At 41.2% G+C, this 22048-nt stretch overlaps 1 protein-coding gene across 2 annotated transcripts in view; it reads right to left on the bottom strand.

Moving 5' to 3' along the window:
* sipa1l1 (signal-induced proliferation-associated 1 like 1) overlaps window positions 1–22048 on the bottom strand; it is a 108951-nt gene that overhangs the window by 25866 nt on the left and 61037 nt on the right. For both annotated transcript variants that reach the window (XM_030047167.1, XM_030047168.1), the window contains exons 3-10: window positions 18664–18800; window positions 16695–18242; window positions 16151–16373; window positions 13748–13878; window positions 11356–11544; window positions 10869–11043; window positions 8658–8761; window positions 6864–7021 (exon numbers count right to left, since the gene is read on the bottom strand). In XM_030047167.1, coding sequence (XP_029903027.1) covers window positions 6864–7021; window positions 8658–8761; window positions 10869–11043; window positions 11356–11544; window positions 13748–13878; window positions 16151–16373; window positions 16695–18098 — 2384 coding nt within the window. In that variant the 5' untranslated portion in view covers window positions 18099–18242; window positions 18664–18800. The remainder of the gene's footprint in view (window positions 1–6863; window positions 7022–8657; window positions 8762–10868; window positions 11044–11355; window positions 11545–13747; window positions 13879–16150; window positions 16374–16694; window positions 18243–18663; window positions 18801–22048) is intronic.

Here is a 22048-nt window from a genome sequence, read left to right as displayed (position 1 = left end):
GGGGGCTATCTGCTTGGTACTGCTTCCTTCTAAGATTAAACTAAATTACACCATGGCCTATACCTCCCTCTTTCCCTCCCTCTCCTCATCTCCTTTTTCCTTTCATTAAGTCCCTGGTATGGCCATCTGAGGCTGTTTGCCTTGTCTGGTATGTTAGGAACTCAGCTTGATGGCCACGGTGAGGAGGGAAAGGAGAGAAGGAGAGGAAGGCTGCTATTCCAATTCTTCTGCCCAAAATCTCAGAAAAACAGTGGAGTGAGTGAGGAGGAAAATATTTCTGAGAAAAAGATGCATGTGTGGGAGACTTTGGAAGGACGAGGTATTGGAAGGATAGCAGAAATGGGAGTTGTTGTAGGAGGTCAAAAGAAAAAAAGGAGAAAAGTGTGTGCTTATGTGGATGTACGTGTGTGTGTGTGTGTGTGTGTGTGGTTAGGAAACACAAATGCAAGGGAGACTGAGAGGGAAAAAACATTTCCTGCAATGAGGAACTGGTAGACTTACAACCTTCTCTGTCTCAGTCTACAGCAGTTAGCTCAAACAGAGCACCTATTGTGCTTCTCGGTGGCCTTGTTTTTGACTGACTGTGCTGTAACGTCTCTACAAAAGTCAGCGGTCCTGGTTTCACACACTCTCAGGTAAGTCCTGACAGCTGACAGCACAGTAGGTCAAACTTCTCACCCCACACACTTCCTTGCCAACACACATGAGCACAAAAATGTTGATTATTAGAGGGCTTAATAGCTTTGTCTAATAAGCAACTAAAGTCAATAAGTTGCCCACATATTTCTAAACATATCTTGGCAACACGCTGTCATCACTGGACACAAGCGTGGTGTTCAACTAACCGTCAAATTGTTGGCACCACATTTCTCACATTTCCTTATTTGTGGGAGACAGCCAAAAAGAAGAAAAAACATTTCTGCGGTTGAGATTACCTTGGAGAGTTAACTCACAGACTGTGACGTTACAAAGCTGTTAACAGAGCGCCGAGGATGTCTCCAGCTGCCAACAATTTTTGTTTACATTTCTCAGAGTGACACATGAACTTTCGTCGTGCATTACAAAGGTCAGACAAAGAAACTGGAAGTAGCGGAATTCTCCACATGAAAGCAATGACAGGAAGTAGCGTGTGTATGTGTATGTGTATGTGTACGCATGCACATTTTCACGTATGGTGGTGAGTGGGTGGTTTGGCATATGAACATGCAAAAATAAGTGTCCCTGCAGCTATTGTGGTCGTGTAGTATAAAACTGAGTTTGTGTCAAGTTTCATTTTAATGTTTATGGTCTTGAAGGATCCTTCCAGTTATTTTCTACCTAGGCCTTATTTTTCCAGTTTTTGCCATCATGTCAGCTGATTTCAGTCAAAACTGCAGCTATTATTTTACCATGCACCTGTAGTTTAGACTTTTCCAATAACATCTGACTAGATTGATAGAAATTCAAACATTTAAATCCAAAAAGCAATCAAAAGACATTCATTCAGCACAGTAACACTCTCACTGCAGTTGCATGTCTTAAAATAGCTTTGATTAAACAATGATCACACAAGATGTCAGTTGATACTTTTTGGCATTGTTCATACGCTTCCTTGTTTACTTTATTGGTTGCCAGTTTTCTGATGTTTTCACATCATATCAAAAGAAGTCAAAAAATGTGATTTGGTTAGTTCATCTTGAAAGCATTCAAGTTCTAAAATTATTAGATTGATAACATCCAAAATTAATTCATAATGATGCATTTAAGTCGATTATAAACAAACTGCACCAGATTTAGCTAGCATTTTCTGTGTACAGAAGATTGCATTAGTGTCAATATAACATATGTTTGATTTTTATTTTCTTGGACCGCTGATATTGATGGATTCTCAGAAGTGTTTATTCCTTCTGCTGACATACTTTTCAAACTGCAAAACCAACTGGAAGATAACTGAGCCCACAAAAAAAAATCAACATACTGTATTTGTAATTACCATTAGGAGGATGTGGGAGGTTTTTCATACTTTCTATGTTACTATTTGTACTGCACAGACAACCTGATATGGCGTAAATGCAACATCAGAGTACTCCATGTTTTACTTTGCTAACTTGCTTGCACTTTTCGAATGAGCAGATTTACTACAGCATAAGTTTCAGACCATGGATAATTGGAAAACTAGCCATAGACTGACCTCATTGCAAAGTGAGTGTTACTGTGCTGAAAAATGATGTTTTGGGTGCTTTTGGGTTTGACTGTTAGACTGCCTGCTTGCACTGTATTGCTCTACAGTGAAATGACAAAATTTTGATCAAAAACAATTTGCAAGATGACAAACAATAGGAAAATAAAGTCCAGATGAAAATAACTTGGATTATTCTTTCATTAGCTTTTGACATGCCTCCTACTTATCATTAACCTGGTTTCAACAATATGTTACTGTCACTGAATCCAACTAAGAAACCACTCTGAAAAAAATCTTTTTTCAGTTAAACAAACTATTCACAAAGAAGAATCAGAGTCATGAAAAATATTCACCTGCATGTGCATAGCTGATAAATGAATCATACAAGAATTTTTCTGAGGGGAATAGCTCAAGTGGTTCAACAGCTGAACAGATGATTAATATAAAATGTGACCTTTTATTTTTATTCTTCACCATCACTCAAAACATCACTCAATATATTACATCAGGGCTCTAAAAGCACTTGCGCTGATCTCCAACACCCTAGAATCAGTCAACCAAACACCTGTGACTCAGAGGACAGGGAGAAGAGAAGGGGAGAAAGGTACAGGCGGTGGATTCAGAGAGCAAACAAGACAGAACAAGTAACAAAGAAACTGAATGAGAAAACAAAGCAAGTGAGAAAGAAAGATTAAGTGCAGATGCTGAGAGACAAAGAAAGATACACACACACACACACACACACATATATACATACATACATACAAACAAACAACAAGAAATAGAAAGAAAAAGAGAAAGGAGAATGCAGTGCAGTAGGGATTGCTGAGCTGCATGGCTGCTGTGTGACCCTCGTGGCAGGAGGCTTGGCAGTCGAAATGAAAGAACACATTCCTGTGGCTTCAGTGATTTGTGGTCTTATAAATATCCGATGTGTGGGCAGCTCCGCTCTCCCAGCATCCACGGCCTGCTGCCCACTGAGCCAGGGCAAGAAAAGAACATGTCAATACCTATGGAGTAGGCAGTAAAGAGGTGTGTGTGTGTGTGTGTGTGTGCGTGTGTATAACAGCTTTCATTTCACTTGTGACAACTACAAGTCCTCAGAAGTATATCATCATTAACAGGTAACAGCCTGTAAATACTTTTCTGCCACGCCATGGTAAAATCACATGTTGTTGATTATATCTGTGGCATTATTAAGAGTTACCTTGATGTTCTGACATATAGTCGTTTTTTATTAGTAATCAGGAGGAGCATCCGTAAAGAGTTTGGCTCTGCATGATTCTTAATTCATTCAATTGTTAATTTCTGTATGACTCGTTTTGCATTGCATTTGGCTTATATATGTATGTACGTATGTATACATACATACATACATATATACATACACGTGTGTGTTACCTTTTCAGACATTTTCTCTCTCTGATATATAAATATACATATACATACATAGAGAGAGAGAGAGAGAGAGAGAGAGAGAGAGAGAGAATGTGGCTTTTCAATCTTGTGTTTATGTCTTCTTAAATCTATGTAAAGCATTTTGAATTGCCTTGGGTTTTTAATGGTGCTTCATTGTCTTTTTTCACCGTGCAACAAGTGTCTACTGACAACTGCACACTGCCGATGTATTCCTTTAAGAAAAACAAGTATATAGCACCTCTCGTAGCCCAATAGTTCAAGCCATTTCAAGGACTGGACAGCAGCCATGAAGACTTTATGAGACAGGTTTCCCAAGGAGTTAGGATTAACAGGCAATTATGTTCAATTAAAGATAATATCAGTGCTGAGTGCCGGCCTCAATCTAATAGCATTACTGCTAGAGTGGCCAATAAAAACCACAGGAGACGTCAGGCTAACTACCAACAGGCACAAATACACTCACACTCACACTCACATGCACACTCACACACACACACACACACACACACACACACACACACACACATACACACATACACACATACACACACACACACACACACACACACACACACACACACACACACACTAATAATAAAATGCATTTAAGATCTAAACAACTATACAAACACAATTTTCTGACTTCAACAAAGCACCTGTGCTTTTAAAAAAATATATACAACAAAAACAAAACAATGTAAGTCACCAAGTCTAAGGTTAGTCTTGAAAACACAGATGGAGATTGCTGGCATTGCTGGTAAGCACAACTGAAATCTAAGAACACATATAGATATTAAGTATGTTCTGAAAGTGATTTACTTAAAGTATAACAGCACAGCAAGTAAATATTTATGAAATACAAAGGGTAGGAGAAGAAGGAATAATGCATTTGAAGGTCAGTCAGTTTCAAAGCCAAGTACATACTCCATTAAAAAGTCCAATCTAGAAGAAAAGCCAGCCCAGTTCAGTTTGACTAAATGCAGCTAGTGTAAGTTATGAAACTGTAAAGGGACAGGATAAAGGGAAAGCGAATTGCACAATAATTGTTGAAGGACTTTAAGTCCATCTTTGTTTAGTAAACCAGATACAACAAATCCAGATTGTAAAATGAATAATTCTCTGTATACTTCTAAGACTGAACATAAAGTTCAAAGAATGTGATCATTATGTGACAAAGATAAGATCTTTTTTCAAACTGTATTTAGTTCACTTTGGAATTTTCACAAGTCTTAACTTTAAATAATATATTAAAGACTTTTTCAGACTATAAAGGAACTGCAGATAGCCCAATATTGCATAGAAAAGTCATTCAATTTAGAAGAAAGGGACACTGCTTTCAAATGTCAATCTGATGCAGTGGGTCTCATCAAACAGTAATGTTTCAACAGTGCAGTCAACCTGTTCCATCAGCAGATTAACAATACAGTGTTTGACTCAGCTGAAAAGACCAAATCCCAAAAAGGACAGGACAGAGGACAGGATGTCTACAGCTATCAGATTAAAGGTATCATTAATGCTTTAATGCTTTTTAAGACCTTCTCAAGACAAATCTTATCCAAAATTAAGAGTAATTTCAGGGAAAGTCATTGTTTTATTATTAACCCTTTGGCGCATAGCGGTCACTACAGTGGACAGCTGGCGAGTCATTTTCTCCTGAATGCAATGGTTTCTATGGTGGAATTGCATATCAGCTGTTAGAATGCTCTCTGCTGCTCCCCCCATGAATATTATCATATTAATACTAGTATCATGACATGGTAATACCAGTCCTGCATCCTTAAAGAAGTATGGAGACTCACAAAAGGGTTCATGCTCTAAGAAGAGTAAAAATCACATAAGAAAAAAATCTTGACTCAGGCTTTCATAATTCATGCATCAAAGGGTTAAAATAAGCATTACCGGTAAATGTAAAGATAACAGACTCTTTTAGCTTAGAAACCAGCTGGTGCTGGAATACATCTAACCTGGATTTTGTTTTTGTTTGTTTTTGTTGTTTTTATACAGAACTTGGAGCAAGTAAGTCCAAGGATTTTTGTGTAATTCTCTCTACAGATGCACATGAGAAATGTTAACTTACATGCAGAAGAGCCTGACTAATTTTGACAACAAGAAGGTAAATGATGATTAAATTAAATCTGATAAAATGTTTATGTGGAAATCTATAGCTCATTAATTCAAATTTAAGACTATTTAATGCCTTTTAAGGCCTAATGCTGATGAAATTTAATTTAAGACATTTCAGACTTTTTAGGGGCCTGCGGACGCCCTGGAGGATCCAGACACAAACCCAAGACAGGGAGTTCAGTTGTTAGATCACATCAAGGCATTGGGGCTTAGAGAAAAGGAATAGTAGATTCTGTGCCAGACCCACTCCATCCAAGCTGTAATGATGATGCACTTGGCAGGACCCTCCATTTGTGTATGTGTGCACACATAAATTGAGGGTCACACGTGGTTCTGTTTGTGTATGTATACATGCATGTGCTGTAATGATGATCCACTTGGCAGTACTCTCCATTTGTGTGTATGTGTGTGTGTGTGTGTGTGTGTGTGTGTGTGAGAATGTGTGTGTGTGTGTGTGTGTGTGTGTATGTGTTATTGCTCAACAAAGTAGTCCCATGGGGGACAATTAAGACCTCACACACAATGTGCTCCGACAGCAATTAAAATACCCATTAGCAGCAGAATAAGTGAGAGTGAGAGAGAGGAAGATAAGAGTGAATGACAGAAATAGAGAGTAGATAACAGAACAGACGCAGACATAAACAGTGAATGAGAAGTCCTTCATAACTAAACATTTTTTGGAGGAAGCTTAGGAAGAAAGGCAGAGTGTTCATTTTTTTCTTTACAATGACTCTCGGCTGGGTCATTGTATTTTATCTGACACATCTCCGGCAACGTGGTAATAAATTGTGAGCAGTCCTGAGAGGGCTCTGAACACCCATCGCTAAAAAGAAACACGCATGAGGCTTGGAATGAGGTAATTCTAAAGGCAATGACAGATGAGCAACTTTTTGAGGGAACAGAGAGAAGCAATGCTGTTTCAGCAATGATAGGAAATGACTAAATGGGTAAAAGCATTGTGAATCACAAAGTGGCCACAGGGAAAATATTCTGTTGGTCAAAACTCCATCTAACTTTTCTCAAAATATGACCAATTATATATATATGCCTGTGTCCTCAAATTCCTCAGTTGGTGTGTTGTGTGCGTATGTGTGTGTGTGTGTGTGTGTGTGTAGCTACATGCTATGATAGATGTGTATATGGTAATAGTGACTCTCACCTGTAAGAGGTATTGTCCGAGCAGGGGTTGTGTGTGCGCACCACCACAAAGACATGCTGGAAATGGGAGCGAATGTTCTTGGGGGTGAAAGGCAGTGCCCCAGGTTCCTGGAAAACGATGGTCACGATATCATTCCCTATGTGCCGCTTCCGCAGTAACTGGGAAATCACAAACAGACAAGAGAAACTGGGGTTAGGCATGAAGCAACCAGAGGCTCTGAAAGCATGAGGTACCATGGTCAGGACACACAATTACTCCGCCCATCCCCATAAGCCCATCTTTTGGCCTTTTACGATTGCCAAGAGTAAATCTGAAACTTTCCTTGACCTGGGACCTTGAAATTCAGGTTCTTTCTTTTGTTTCCTTTTCCATTACTTGGAGAACCAGCCGTGAAGAGTAGGAGGTGCTCCAGTCTTACTCGTTTTGTAGACTTCATTTTTCCCCACTTTTTGGTTGTGCACTGGATGTCCTGTTCTCCTAAAACCAATGTATCTTGTTAAATAGTCTTTTCTAACCACTGATCTGTAATATATTTTTTTTATTATAGATCAGTGTTGTAAACAACCAAGTTGAGATCCCGCTAAATGACTGTTGTTACATCTACACAGTCATGAAGCATCATGCTATTTAACTATTGGGCCTTTTTTTGGAAGATGATCACAGCCAGCGACACTTTTTTCAGTGCTTTTCTCCCGTGAGCAATAGGTGGCTTTCCCCCATTCTGCCTGTGGGAGAAAAGCTGTCTCCTCCGGCCACTGCTGCATTGGTATAACCACTGAGAGGAAACCATTTTCCCATCACGTCCTGCTTGTTGCCCTGGGACAGCGACATTGCTCCCACGTTACCATTATGTTGTTTTAATAAACTGTGCACACAAGGTATTAAAGCTAGACACTCTATTCTCCCCAAATACTTGCACCCATTTGTGCAAATTGCAGTTTTGCCATTTGTTTGTGCAGTTTGCTTTTCGCTGGCTGCTTTGTGCTGTAGTCCTCTGACAGCGCATATTTATAAAAGTTTCGCCAAGTCACCCAATAAACCAAGATTTTAGTATCACCTCCCGAGCAGGGACTAAAGCAGGTTCCAGGAACCTGATTCTGATTATATGGTTCTTGTAACCATGTTGTTCCAAATGGAAACACTTTCAAAACCCGTGAAACAGCCTACACAGCGTGGTGTGCCTTGGTGAGTCGAAAGGGACATTATTAGGGCTTTCTGCACTTGCTGACCACATCCACACCACAGTAGCTCATGTGATATGCTGTTAATAGTCAAATATCATAGAAAAATAGTTCTTAGTGCATTAACTTGACAATTTTATTACCAACTTAGCTGTATAAAGAGAGTGAAATGTTATTGGCATCAGATGAGTTCTTTACCCACAAAATATGAAAGCAGTTATCCTACCCTAAAAAAATAAGTTTTTATACAATCTGGGCCTGAGTAATCAATGTTTATACATATGAAGAGCCCTCTCAAAGCTGAAAATCAACAGAACCCAGGCTAATATATATGATGTAAACAAACAATACATCTTGGGGCAAATCACTGACCTTACACATGCTAGGTCAGAGGGTGAACCGGTATACCTGGAAAAATTGCCCCCTGCAGTCACACTGTCCACAAAGACAGTCCATTATTCACAATCCAAAGAGCAAATAAAAATGTTGCTCAATTCCATCTTGGGTTAGAGTCTTAACACTCTTTCTTCATTCTTTTGTAAAAGGAAACTGATATGTGCTTTATGTAAGTATCGTGTACTTTCATCTAACAATTTCTGTTCAATGACCTTACCTGTTGTTTGTTGTTGGGCGTGTAGGGCAGCAGGGTGGACACATGGAACATGATCTCATAATCCTTGTAAGTGGTGTAGAGGGAGTGGGTGCCCGTTGAGTCGGCTAGAAAGGAAACCATTAAACCTGAGTAGATTTGGCATACTTTTGTATACAGGGTAAACACACTGGGAGCAACATTTTCTTTTACAACAGAGCTGTGTATACAAAAGCATCTTTAAGGACCATACCATTTAATTTCAGTGTTTGGCCATTTTGCTAAAATTCAGCCACATTTTACATAGCAACAAACCATTATGAAAGTCCCCTCATTTTCCAATTTGAATTTTTGGTTGAAACACGTCCCTTATAATGTTCTAGTTATGAGGCTGACACTATCGTCGCCGTTCATAAACCAAAGAACTCGTAATTCGCTGCATAAAATAAAAATTTCTCTGAGAACTATTTTCAGGCAGAGAGACTTTTTCAAGTCATCAAAACACAACAGCGGTGCTGCTTTTAGGAAAACTAATCCTGATGACTACTATGGTTATGGAATACTGGAGTGAGGAAAGGTTTCAACTTATAATCAGGGTCGTATTGAATTTGGGTCAGTACACTACATACATTTTGTAGATATTACGCTAAATACACAGAATCACTGGTATAGTCCTAGAAAGAGTGGCAGAACACAACACCAAGATGCACTTCAATGAAAAGAAAATGAAATGAAAGAGATGGAGAGATGCTGAGAAATCAAAATAAAAACAAATACAAAATGTCGCAAAGATCAATGAGAAATTAATACAACTGGAATCAACCTCTCAATGTTCCAACGACCTGCCAAGAGGCCTGGCCAAGAAACTGTCTTTGAGAGGCTGCAGTGGGCTCAGTTTTAAAGCTGGAGTGACGATACTGGTATTGGTATATGAAACTACACAACCCAAGGAATCCATTGATGCCAAGTATGTCATGCTAGGTTGTCAGCAAGGGCTCCAAAGTTAGGCTAAAGGGAAAAACTGGCATGCCCATTTTCAAAAGGGGTCTCTTGACCTCTCACCTCAAGATATCTGAATGAAAATGTGTTCTGTGGGTAGCCACGGGTCTCCCCTTTGCAGACATACCCACCTTATCCTAATCCCATGTAGTTTGGAGCAAAAACCATGCAGTTTTTTTGCATGTAGAACAAATGTGTTATTTTCAGTGGTAAGGGGTTAATAATGGAAATAATCTGGTGTGGTGCAGTCCAGCAGTATACCTCAGCCATGCGTAAAGATATTGGGGGTTCAGTATCATAGAGCACAGATGAAATCATTTCTTAAGAGGTACAAGAATGGCTCTCTACTCTCTTTGTAATCATCAATGGTAAATACTCATGGATAGATTCAGCAGAGATTCATCACTGTCACACATGTCACATAAAATGGAAGAAGTTGATTCTACATTCCAAAAAAACACTCTTAGTACATTACAACATTTCCACATGTCTGCTCGCATCATTTATGGCTGGGACCCAGTGTCTAGTGCCTGCTGCTGGAGCAGACTTAATTTTGGCACTTGCTCTCAGATATGTTCTGCCCAGCCTCTCTCCCTCTCCCTCTCTCTCTCCCTCTCTCTCCCTCTCTGTCAGTCAGTTCTCTCTCACCAGCTGTCTGTGCAAGCCACCATCTCTTTTTCTTCTCTCTCTATCTTTAATTCTGCCTGGGTTAGTCATTCTTTTTCTCTTCTCTTTCTCTGTTACAAAATGCTGATCAGATGGCCCTATTGTTCTGTTTAGGCTCTGGGCCTAAATAGAGCCAGTGTCCACTACTCGCCAACTACCAGTTCCACAGTGTGTCAGCGTGCTCCATTCAGACATCAAAACAATTGTATGGGTGTTTAAATGGCCATATGCAACCTGGATTAACTCAATTAATTACACTCATTCTATAAAGAATGTCTGGTATGGCTGTATTTAATTGACTTTAATTAACTGTGCTGCATTTCCCCCAACAGTTGACTAGTGGGGCTTTAGACTACAGAAAACTACTTGGAGTGTTGTCTCAAAAGTGATTATGGATGATGGACTAACTGAGGACTGGGATGGATTAAAATAGCTAAGGCATGTTTTGACAATAGACATAAAAAAAGAAAAGAGATAGACAGAAGAAAGGGAGGAGAAGACCTCAGTTTTGGCTATGACAGAAAGAGAAAAACAGAGCAGTCAATTAAGGTGCATGATGTATGTACATACTCTTGGTGTCCAGCTGAGCACGGTACTTGGTGAAGCCTTTGAGCCTGACCCTCTCTCCCAACAGATGGAGGAACTCTTCCAAGGCAGGACCAGCTGATTCATTGTTGTACATCTCCTCCTCGCTGCTCTGGCCCGCCATGCAGTACATCACCCCTACCTTCAGCTGGAAACTCAGCTATGGAGAGAAAGAGGGGGGTTAAGAATATCACTGGGTATTTTATGAGGTATTTTGGGAAAGGTGAAACCTGCTCTTATAAAATGAGCAATAAAGAACAAAATGAAAATGATTTCCTGTGCTTTTTAAAAGATAGTAGGTACCATGCCATTGTTTGAACAAAGTCATATCTTTGCAGAATATATCATATATATTTTTGATGATGAATTACAGGTAATACATTTCTTTAAAAAAGGCAGTATAGAAGTCGATTCTTCATATGTAAATAAGTAATTTGCCCAAAAATTCTTTTTGGTTGTTTTTGCTCCTTACGCCTTGCTCGTCCAGCTTCATCAGCTGCTCCGTCACTTTCGGTGTGTTGAGTGCCAGGCGCAGGCAGTGGGCATTGAGCTCAGGCACCAGGTATTCCAGTACCTCTTTGAGGGGCAAGCCTCGAGCCAGACCATGCTTGGAGGTGGAGGGAACTGCATCCTCAAGGATGGACCCGCGCAGGGTGTTCAACTAAAGAGAGCAAAACCAGGCAAATAACAGAAACACAAAAATTAGGGCAGCAAATGATTTCTCAAATTTAGGTAAGAATAGCATGTTATCATTTGTGGTGAAATTCTGAAAAAGACAGACTAGATGGAAGCCAGCTGAAAGTAGTCCACGCTTTGACTTTCTACATTTACATCATGATAGTGTGATGATAAGTGTTACATCTGTTGTTCCATTCATCCTCCCAAAGAGCCTGTGTGTGTCACCACAACTGTGGGAACAAGCCTCAAAAGACCTGCAATTACACAATTATTTTAAATTACAAAGAATAAGCTACATACAGTAGCTTTCAAAAGAAAAAAAAATTACAAGGCGACAATAAACATGCCGTCCCCAGTGATGCAGTAACTCTTTGGGCCAGCCAGTAACAAGTTTTACAAATGGTAAGTAAAGAGGGAAATTCTAAAAATGCGAAGAGGGCAGTCGAGTGCAATCTCTGCCAAGTTCACAGCTGGAAGTTATGGCTGCTTGTGGAACCTTTGTACCTTCCTAAGATAAAGCAGGACAAAAACAAGCATCCAAACCAAGATCACTAATAATAATAATAATATTACAACAACAATAATAAAATATTGCTAATTTCCAGTCAGTTAAAATGTGACATTTCAACCAATGGTCAGGGGCAGTTTGAGGTAGCATGCCTTTTTGTGCTTACCTCAGTAGGAGCTGGCAACTGTCGGAAAAAATAATAATAAAACAAGCAGAATTCAAACTGGTATTGGTGATCTTGGGGCCAAGCCAGCCAATCAAAGGATTTTTGAACTTTTCCAGTAAGAGTTGTGGGGATAGCAAAAACAAAAGTGCTCTACATGTATGAGAGATGACTGTTGATCATGAAAACTGGCCCAGTATTGACCTTTCATTCCTCTTGTGTTTATTCTATGTTTTGGCTATATTGTTAATTTCAGTGCTGCTAGGGGTTGCTTGGATAGGTCCACTAGCACTCTGTTCTTAAGCATTGTCAATTTCTTTGCGCTGACTCAGAGCAAATAAAAACACTGTGACAAAAAGGGTTTCTCCATTTTGAACAGTCTGGAACAATCTGCCCAGTGTATTTTTATCTTTAGAGCACATAATCACACTGAGTACAGCAGAAGCATGGTCACACAGTGATCAGAACAGAATGTGTGTGGGCTTTGCTGCTGCTACTGCATAGCCTCTAATATGAAGGCTCTTAAGCTTCAGGGCTAAAACAACCTCAAGGAGGACTTCAATGAATAAATCAGGAGGACTGCAGAAGGACCAGGACCTGCACATCTAAAACACAAGCAAATAAACACAATAATTGCAGTTGTCCCATGGCTTTCACTGATCACTGATACACATCCATGTGCTATTAAGTCTTCACATAATGTTCCATAAAGCCATGCTGGTGCCACCACTCTTATGGTTAACTGAAGCAGGGAAGTGCTCCAGCTAGTGTAGCGAGGACAACAACTGTTCTCTGTGGACACTGGACTATTCTCTGCCATTGCACCCCACTCACTCCCACACAAACACACCTACACACACCTGCCCAACTCCCTGTTCTGAAAATAGCAATTAGAGAGCAGAGAGGGAGGCAGAGGGAGGGAAGAAAATAGAGAGGAAAAAGCACCACAGTAGGCCATGTGTCATCCCGAGAGATTGGAGCAGTTATTACTCATGGGGCGCTTCTATACAAGAGTGATGCTTTTCCCTCTCAGCTCAAATGATCCTTTGGCGTTATTTTAGTCTGTTTTAAATGGGAAATGGCACTGCTCAGTCCTTCACAGGCGAAGGCTGACAAAGATGGTGGGTGGGTATTCAGTTCAGGGATGAGGACATGCTTCTCTGGGGCTTAGAAATGTGTCTTTAAGCGGACATAGCAGCAAGGGCTAGAGGGATTCACAAAAGATCTCCTCTCACTGTAAACTGCAAGTTGACCATAAAGAAGAGGAGCTCCTCATGAAATATCCAACATGCAACAATCTCAGGTGGGGTGGAGGAATAGAGGCGATAGCATCTAAGGTCTACTGGAGAGCACATCTAATGAAAGATTTTACAATGTCTCTGTCTAATGGTGTTTTCAGTAAACACAGCAGGCAAATGTGTTTCAACTCACAATGGTCTCTCACACACATAAACATTTAACCATTTAATCATGGTATGTATGATGTAATGTGGACATGTGTCCACAATGGTATACCTCACTAGTTCTGAAGATGACCCTGTAGTTGTACTGCTGCCCATGTTCCTTGTGCTCCTCCAACTTCTCCCTTCTCAGACTCACTGCCACTGGGCCCAGGTTCTCATCCACTCCCAAGTAGTTCCAGTGCTCTGGGGTGGATGATGATGGATGGGATTGGAGGGTAAAATGGAAAGGAGAGACGGAAAAAGACGTGGGGGAGAGGAGTAAGAGTTATGGAAAGGGAGCAAACTAAGGGTACAGCAATAGACACAACATGAGGAAGGGAGAATGATTTTTTTGCTACATTCCTTAAATGATACCACAACACCCTTAAGGAACAGAATTGGTCATTTTCAATCTAAGTCTTGATTCCCTGGTTTTTGTCATCATGATAATTCATTGTGTTGAGAATTTCACTGTTCACTTCTTTGAGAGCAGCTGGGAGTGGTCCTACCCAATGCATGTGTGCATATGCACACGCATGCATACATGTGTGCACACGTGTGCACACACACACCTACAGGCACATACAGGGCAATTTTCAAAAACTGAAGTCTACATGCAGTTAAAACATGTCTTTTCAATACAATAAACACAGTCTACCTCTAACATCAGATTATCTGTTGACTGAAGCATTTATACATTGTACACTCATATACTAATTGGCAAGTAGACTGGTGACGCTGAGTTTACTGGATGTATCTGTAAATGCAATCTACCAGATGTGAAAAAGCGTTCAAGTCAACCAGCCAGTGGTAAGTACAAGTAGGATATGTGGGATTTTTTTTGGTGGGCTGTGATATCTCCCACCTGGCATCATATTAAATTGTGGTTAACAAACACTGAACTCAGCAGAAAAACAAGGTATGACTAAAAATATTAATATCAGTTTTATTCACACTAATACAATTAACCACACTAACAAAAACTCAGAAGTATCTGCTGTACTTAACTAATACACATAAACAACAATTTCGAACTGGAAATACAAAATCCTGCTCCTACATTTCTTCCAACATGACTTCAAATGGCTTTTTAATTTTTGCAAAGCAGTGTGCCTTGGTATTTTAAGTAGCCAATGGATTGTGATAACTAAAATATGATAATTGTAGTAATAAAAATAGGTATTTAAAGGTGTAGTGTACTATAGTGTTACTGTGTTGAAAGGAGATATTTTAATCATTGATTGGACTTAGTTGCTGGACATGGTCCCTGTGTCTGTAAAGCCGTGTTCACACCGGACGCGATGAAATCGCGCGTAACGCCCGAAACGCGTCGCGTGACCATGGAATCATTTATTTCCTCAATCGCGTCTATCGCGCGATGGACGCGTTGATGCGAACCCGCCCTCCTCTCTCCCTCCTTCCTCTCCCTGATGTAGGTGTCCCGCAGACTTTTCCATCTGTGGCGACACACATCCACTGACAAGACGCACACACGTAGCGAGACAGATATCTGTCTCGCTACGTGTGTGCGTCTGTCTCGCTGCCCGCGCCTGTCTCGCTGCCCGCACACGGCAGCCCGGCAGCCCGGCAGCCGGCACACGGCAGCCCGGTAGCCCGCACACAGCAACAATAATATTGTCCTCCATTTTTCGATTTCCTTTGGCAGTTCTTGACATAGGTGACGTAGGGAGAATATCAACACTGATTGGCTATCGCGTCAAAGCCCCACGCGTCAAAAGTTGAAATTTTTCAACTTGCGCGATGAGGCGTTGGATGCGACGCGATGAAGCGTCATCGCGTCGCGTCATCGCGTCGCGTCATGTATCGCGCCAAACGCGCCGCCCGACCCGAAATCGCGCGTCATCGCGTCTTTGCATTGACTTTTAATGTAAACTTGACGCGCGAATTTGCGTTATCGCGTCCGGTGTGAACACACCTTTATAACGTTTAGCCTCTGCGGCTAACTATCATTGCCATTCATAAACCATGGAAATAATAATTTGCTGTCTAAGGCAAGCATTTCCCCGGGAACTATTTCCAAGGGAGGGAGCGTCATCAAAACACAACAATACTGCTGCTTTTAGGAGAATGTGGACAATGTTATGGTGATGGCAATGTTATGGTGATGGCAAACTGATATAAAGAAAGTTTCAAGTCTCAGAAAATCAATTTTCATATCTTAGTGGAATGAATGGAAACCAGTGGCTGGATAACTCGTATGAAAACGTACATCACAATTATAAAATATGACTGCTTGCTTCAGGAAAAGATTAACAGAAATGTTAAGTATATAGATTTTGTAGATATTATGCTAAACATGCAAAATCACTGGTATGGTCCTTAAAGCAGTGAAGTGAGTGAAATGATTTTCAGTAAAATCAATCGTCATGATGGCAAAATTAGGAAAATCAGTCCCAGGCTGGTCAAGATCAAAAATAACTTGAACAATTATCCTACACTGTCCCAGTTTGCTCACCTCTAAGGTAAAAGTACTTGCGGTAGTAATAGGCCCCAAGATCAACATGTTCTACAATGTATCGCTTGGCCCTGTCAGCATGCTGGCCCTGCCCATCTTTAGGAGCCTCCAACACAGCCACGCCAGCGTTGGTGAAGTGGGTAGTAAGGGTAGCCTCCAGTGGACTTTCGTCTGTACTGCCTGAAGAACTGCCTGAGCTCCCACCACTACCAATGCTGCCCTGCTGGAGGATGAAAAACAAGAAAGAGTCAGTTTCAGCTATAGTATGTTGATTATTCAGAACATCTTTTGTATACAGATTTAGCATTTGTGACACCCACTCGTCATGTTTTCAAAAAGGCCACATTTGTTAATGTATTCTGTAGTTCGTGGCGTTGACATTAAAACCCTGTAGAGAGTAATCTTCTCAGGAATTATAAGAAGCAAAATCATTTTTAGATCATATAGAAGGCTGAAAAGTCAATGTGACGATGGATGCAAAACAGTAACAAAAATAAATGAAAATTCTTCAGAAAAAATATTTGGGTTCATGACCAAAACCTACCTGTTTAGAGGGACAGATGGTTCTCTCACCCTCTCCACCAATCTCGTTCCTGAAACACGGGCAGCTCAGGACCAGGTCATTGCTCTTGTCATCACCCGGGTCCAGGGCAGGGTTGGTAGTGTGTCCTCCTCCTGTCCCCTCCTTTGTGCTCAGCTCCTCTTGTGAGCCACAAGGTGAACCATACACTCCACTCTGATTGGAGGAGAGTGAGGAAGAGGCCGAAGCGGAGGCAGCAGCTGCAGCAGAGGCACCGGTAGTTGTGTTCTTGCGTTTGCCGCCTGACTGTCGACTCTGGACAACCTCATTGAGGTCAAAGAGAAGAGACTGGACATCAAAGTGGGCAAAACCTTTTTGGCATACCCAGGGTTTGGGAGGGGGGCCACTCTCATCTCCTTTTCCACCATCTTCTGCATCTGAGCCAGCTCGGGAGGAATCACCCTCCACCTTCACACTACGCAACTTGCGAAATATTGACTCTCCACCTGTCTCAGATTTTGATCTCCTCTTCAAATGCTTCTCTCGCTCCTTTAAGCGGCTGGCAGGGCTGCCTCTGGACAAACCCAGAGGCCCATCAGGCAAGTCTAGGGCAGCCTGTTTGATGGGGGCCACAGTAAGGAGCTCACCCAGCCTTTCTGGAGCCGGACTTCGCTGATCAGGTGCCTCAGAGGACTGGTAGCCCTTAAGCATGTCAAAGAAGCTCTCTCCTGATACCCCATGTTTATCTATTGATGAGGTACTGCCATACTCACGGTGCATTGGTGTCCACCCGGAAAAAGACCAGCCTTCACTGCCATCGCCATCTAGTTCACTGATGGTTATATCGCTATTACTGCGCTGGCGAATGCGCCTCATGCCTTTGCGAGGTGAGCCCAGATAGCCATCTGGTGACAGGAAGCGATTGTCCTTTCCCTTGCTCTGCATCTTGTTCTTCAGGGTGTTGTGGATGTTGCGCAGCATGGAAGAGTCCTGAGGACTAATCAGGTGGCCTAGCTTGGCTGAAAGATTACTATGCGCCGTGACAGCCGACACCCCTCCTCCTCCTCCGCCACCTCCTCCTCCTCCACTACCACCTCCTCCTCCAACCCTTTCTCTTTCTCCACTTCCTGATCCTGAAGAACTAGTGTTGGTGGAGCTGGGGGAGTCTGTTTCCACGGTAATATGCCAGACACCTCCTCCACCCCCATCTTTCCGCGGGGGCCAGTCAGCCACACGGGCACGGACCCCCATCTTGGGGACACCAGGGTTGGTGCCTGTGGTGGATGATGAGGAGATGTGGGCACTCTCGCTTCGGGGTGGTGGGGCCCCTCCATTGGGCAGCCGAAGGCGGCGGGTGTAGAACTCATCGGAGGCAGCAACTGTGCCCCCAACTGAGCGCTCTGTCTGGGAGCGCTTCAAACTGGTCATGATGGAGCCAGCAAGGGGTTATGGGGACAGAAGGAAGGGACAGGAGGGGTGTGGGACTTGATGGAGTGGCGAGGGGCTCAGATGAAGGTCAGCATTATGCCCACAGAGAGGAGAGGAGAAAGGACATCACAGACACCCGGGGTGCTGCAGGAAGAGGAGAGGGGAACACAAAAAATGAGCAGAATCTATGAAAAGGAAGAGACAACAATGCAGTCATACAGTCATCTTATACAAGATTGTAACAAATATACTACAGGACAAAAAATATGATTAAATTAAAGATCTGCAATTAGAATACTGATTCCTACAAATGTCTACTTGTATTAAAGTACATGTGCTAAGACTTTGAGAAGTTGCAAATATGACTTACACCAATCTACTAATAATACACAAGTGCTCAAGAAGAGTAAACTGAAATACTGGACATGGCAATATAAAATTCTTACCAATGCTTTAGTCACACAACACTAAGTTGATCAAAAAATTACCATAAAAGTCTGTGTATTCCTTTGAGTCAACAAAATCATGCTTGAGAAGCTTGCATTTGCATTATTTTTGCATTTACTCTACTGTTACAGCGGTGTAGACTGATGGACTGGAGTAGCAGAGCTTCACAGTGGCTGGTAGTCTCTAGAAGACAGTCTGCATTGCAACCATGCAAGAACCCAGCTCAACTCAACCTGGAAAGGACCAGCTCAGCAACTGTCAAGGAGAGGTTAAAGACAAAGAGGGGTGCAGGACAACAAAGGAGAAGGGAGAGAAAATGGCAACCATAGGAGATGAAGGGGTTGGGGGCAGAGGAGATGGTCAGAGAAAGGAAGAGTGGAATCAGAAAAAAGAAAAAATTGTCTTAGTCTCAGATATTCCATTTCATTTGACAGCAAAGCAGAAAAAACAATGGAAAACAAAATCTTTGGGATGTCCATTTCTTGTCTCAATTTCTCTTGATGAGAGCAATAGAGTTGAGGCTTTCTTGTTCCAATTTCTGGGAAAAGACTTCAGGTTCAGGTTCACAAATCTCAACTCTGCAAGATCTTAGGAATAGCACATGCAAATTCCATTTTAAAATGGATTCTCATTTTCAAAGTTCAGCAGATTAAAGTGCAGAATGAATGGACAGAATCACCTACACATATATATCACCCTATCTGCAGGCTACAGTAGGGGTGTATGCTTTTTGCATGCAAGGGCAGATGTGGTTCATTTAATTAATAAAGAATAGTGTAACAGATGGTAACGGGTCTGTAACACTAAACAAGAGAGCTGTAAAAAGAGTAATACTTTAATAACAGCATTAGGCTTCTGCTCTATCCATGACAGTGCAGAAGCGTTCTCTTTTAGACCACACTATGTGTCACCATGGTGATAAGGACAAAACTGTGTGTGAGTGTGTGTGTGTATGTGTGTGTGTGTATGTGTGTGTGCGAGCAGACAGACAGACAGACATTTCTTCCCAATCAGCCTCCTCTGTGCTTTGCTCTCTAGGTAAGCCCCGACTAGTACTAAAAACAAACAATCCAAGACATCGGTCTCCTCAGAATGATTTAAGACAAGCTGTAGTTGGTTTGTACCTGGAGTTCCTTTTTAAGGCCACTGACCAGTCAGAGTATACCAGAAAGAGACAGCCCTCTACGGTTCAGTGGCAACACAAATAAAAAATAAAAAGATAAGCTGCACTGCCTGACTACTCACACCCAAAACACTGGCCTAAATGTGTTGCATTTTAACATCTGTTCAAACACAAATCCAAGGGGCTTTGTTTTTTTAATTTCCAGAGGCCTGGGGCTGGTACTAATGGAGCTATAGTATCTCCTCACCTCCCTATTGGTGAGCTTTTCAGATTTTTTGTGGCGCGACATCCTAATCTGGGCTGTTGTTTGGCTTTGAACACCAACATGTTTTTTGAAGTATCACAAGCAGAGACACAATGCTAAGAGCTTAAAGACTTTTTGGCTTCACAGTCCATGTGTGTGTATGTGCAAAAGATTTGAGTTTAAAGACACACACACTGCATTAGGCCCAGAAGGTTTTTCATATGGCAAAGAGTCTTGGTTTGCTCTTGAAGATTTCTATATGAATTGTAAAGAGCAGGACCATAGTAAGAAATTATCTTTATGAGAGTTTAAAGGATTTCAAATAAATTGTGCCATCTGGTGATAATCCCACAAGAAATACTGACATAAAATTACTGGGATTGTCCTCAATGTCAGCAAACTCACTTAAGCTTCTCAAACTTTAAACTTCATGGAAAATATCTATGTTCAGTTAAAAGTGTAAAACTACTAACTGAAGGCAATTCCAGAGTGAAGCTCAGCTAATGGTGGTTTAATTTCTAGATACCAGATTTGAGAAAGGACATATTTTCAGTACAAAACACTGATGATCTGAAGAGAGCTGTTCAGTTACAGCCAAAAAACTCAAATCATTACAGTTAGTGCTGACTGACAGAAACTACAAGTGGCTCACTTATAAAACTGTTCTGTACTAGTGTAGCAAATTCCCTTCTCTCAAACAACCATCATTGACAAGCTATCTGCCTTTAAAACAGAGATCCACTGACATCCAATCACCATACATGTTGTTCAGAATCATTCAAGATTGCTAGAGGATGCCAAATGTAATAAGGACAAAACGAAAACAACATTCACCAGAATTCCAGAGGCAATCCACTCTCTATGGCAGCTCACTTAAAAAAAGATGCTGAAAAGGATATTGTATTTCACTCATTACTGATAACTGCTTCTGCAGATCTGTCATCAGTGGAGAGATGCACCTGTTGTGGCTGCTTTACATTCTGGTCTATTGAGGTCTATTGAGGTACCTGTTAGTGGATAAACTGATATGTCTTCCTCTTCTACCACAGATTTCTCGCTGTATGACTTGAACGTCAGTGAAAAGTGCTAAGTCTGGAGAGACGCTCTCTGTCTTTGATTCTGAGATACTGACACCAAAACCTGACGTTTACCGATGATGTTTCAGATCAATGAATTATTTTCTGCATTACCATCTTCTTCAAAGGCCATTGCTTGCTGCACTGGAAACGTCTTGACACAACATCACATCATCTACATGTAGTCTATTATTTGCAAGAATGCGAAAAATGCACAACACAATGAGAAAATTGGCCAAGAAATGCAAGGTACATTACCTAAAGCAGCTTAATAGTATCTAAGTGTTTTGCGCTGAATTTTTTCATTTTCATTTGTGTAGTCTTTGTGATACCGATACAGGCTGTTTTATCTGCTCCTGACCAGATCAAATTTCTCTCTCTAGGCAAAATAGAAAGGAAATGCTTCAATGTGTGTCTTAATGCCTGTGATTCTTATGGTGGTGAAACAGGCTTCTTCAACATCCACTGTGACTGGCCATTTCTAACATCCTATGCCCCAGCCAGGTGATTTGGGTCAAAATCTGCTAATCTCCCCTGTGGCTGTACAAAGGTACATGCAGCGGACACCGGCAACCAGAAGCACTTCAATCATCACACAAAATATAGAGGATCTCAGTCACTCTTTTCTCAATCTCTCTTATAAGGGATTCTGCAGGTTTCAACAAGTTACATTTAAAGACTTTTTAAGACATTTCACATCCATACTGGCAAAAAGTACAAAAGATGACAAAAATTTGAGTCCCTGAATTACTTGCAAAGTAAATGAATTTATTCACATTCAGCATGAACATTACTGTATAATTGTGTACAGTAGAGTATACACAAGAACTTGGCTACACTCTACTGAGAGGAGACACCACGCTACCCCACAAATCACATTACAACACACTAGCTGGGTGTTCGATAAACTCTGACAAGGCTTCACAGTTATTGGTTCCACTGGTTCCATGATGGTTTCGTTTTGTAAATTTTTTTTAAAAAAAAAACATAAGTATCACAAAGTCTTCTGAAAAACTCATTTAAAAGTTAGACTGAATTTAATGCAACTTTAGAAAAGTAA

The sequence above is a fragment of the Myripristis murdjan genome, chromosome 24 (genome assembly GCF_902150065.1).
Source record: "Myripristis murdjan chromosome 24, fMyrMur1.1, whole genome shotgun sequence".
Lineage (NCBI taxonomy): Eukaryota > Metazoa > Chordata > Actinopteri > Holocentriformes > Holocentridae > Myripristis > Myripristis murdjan.
The sequence above is the reverse complement of the archived record's forward strand: the minus strand, read 5'-3'. Positions and strand labels throughout refer to the sequence as shown.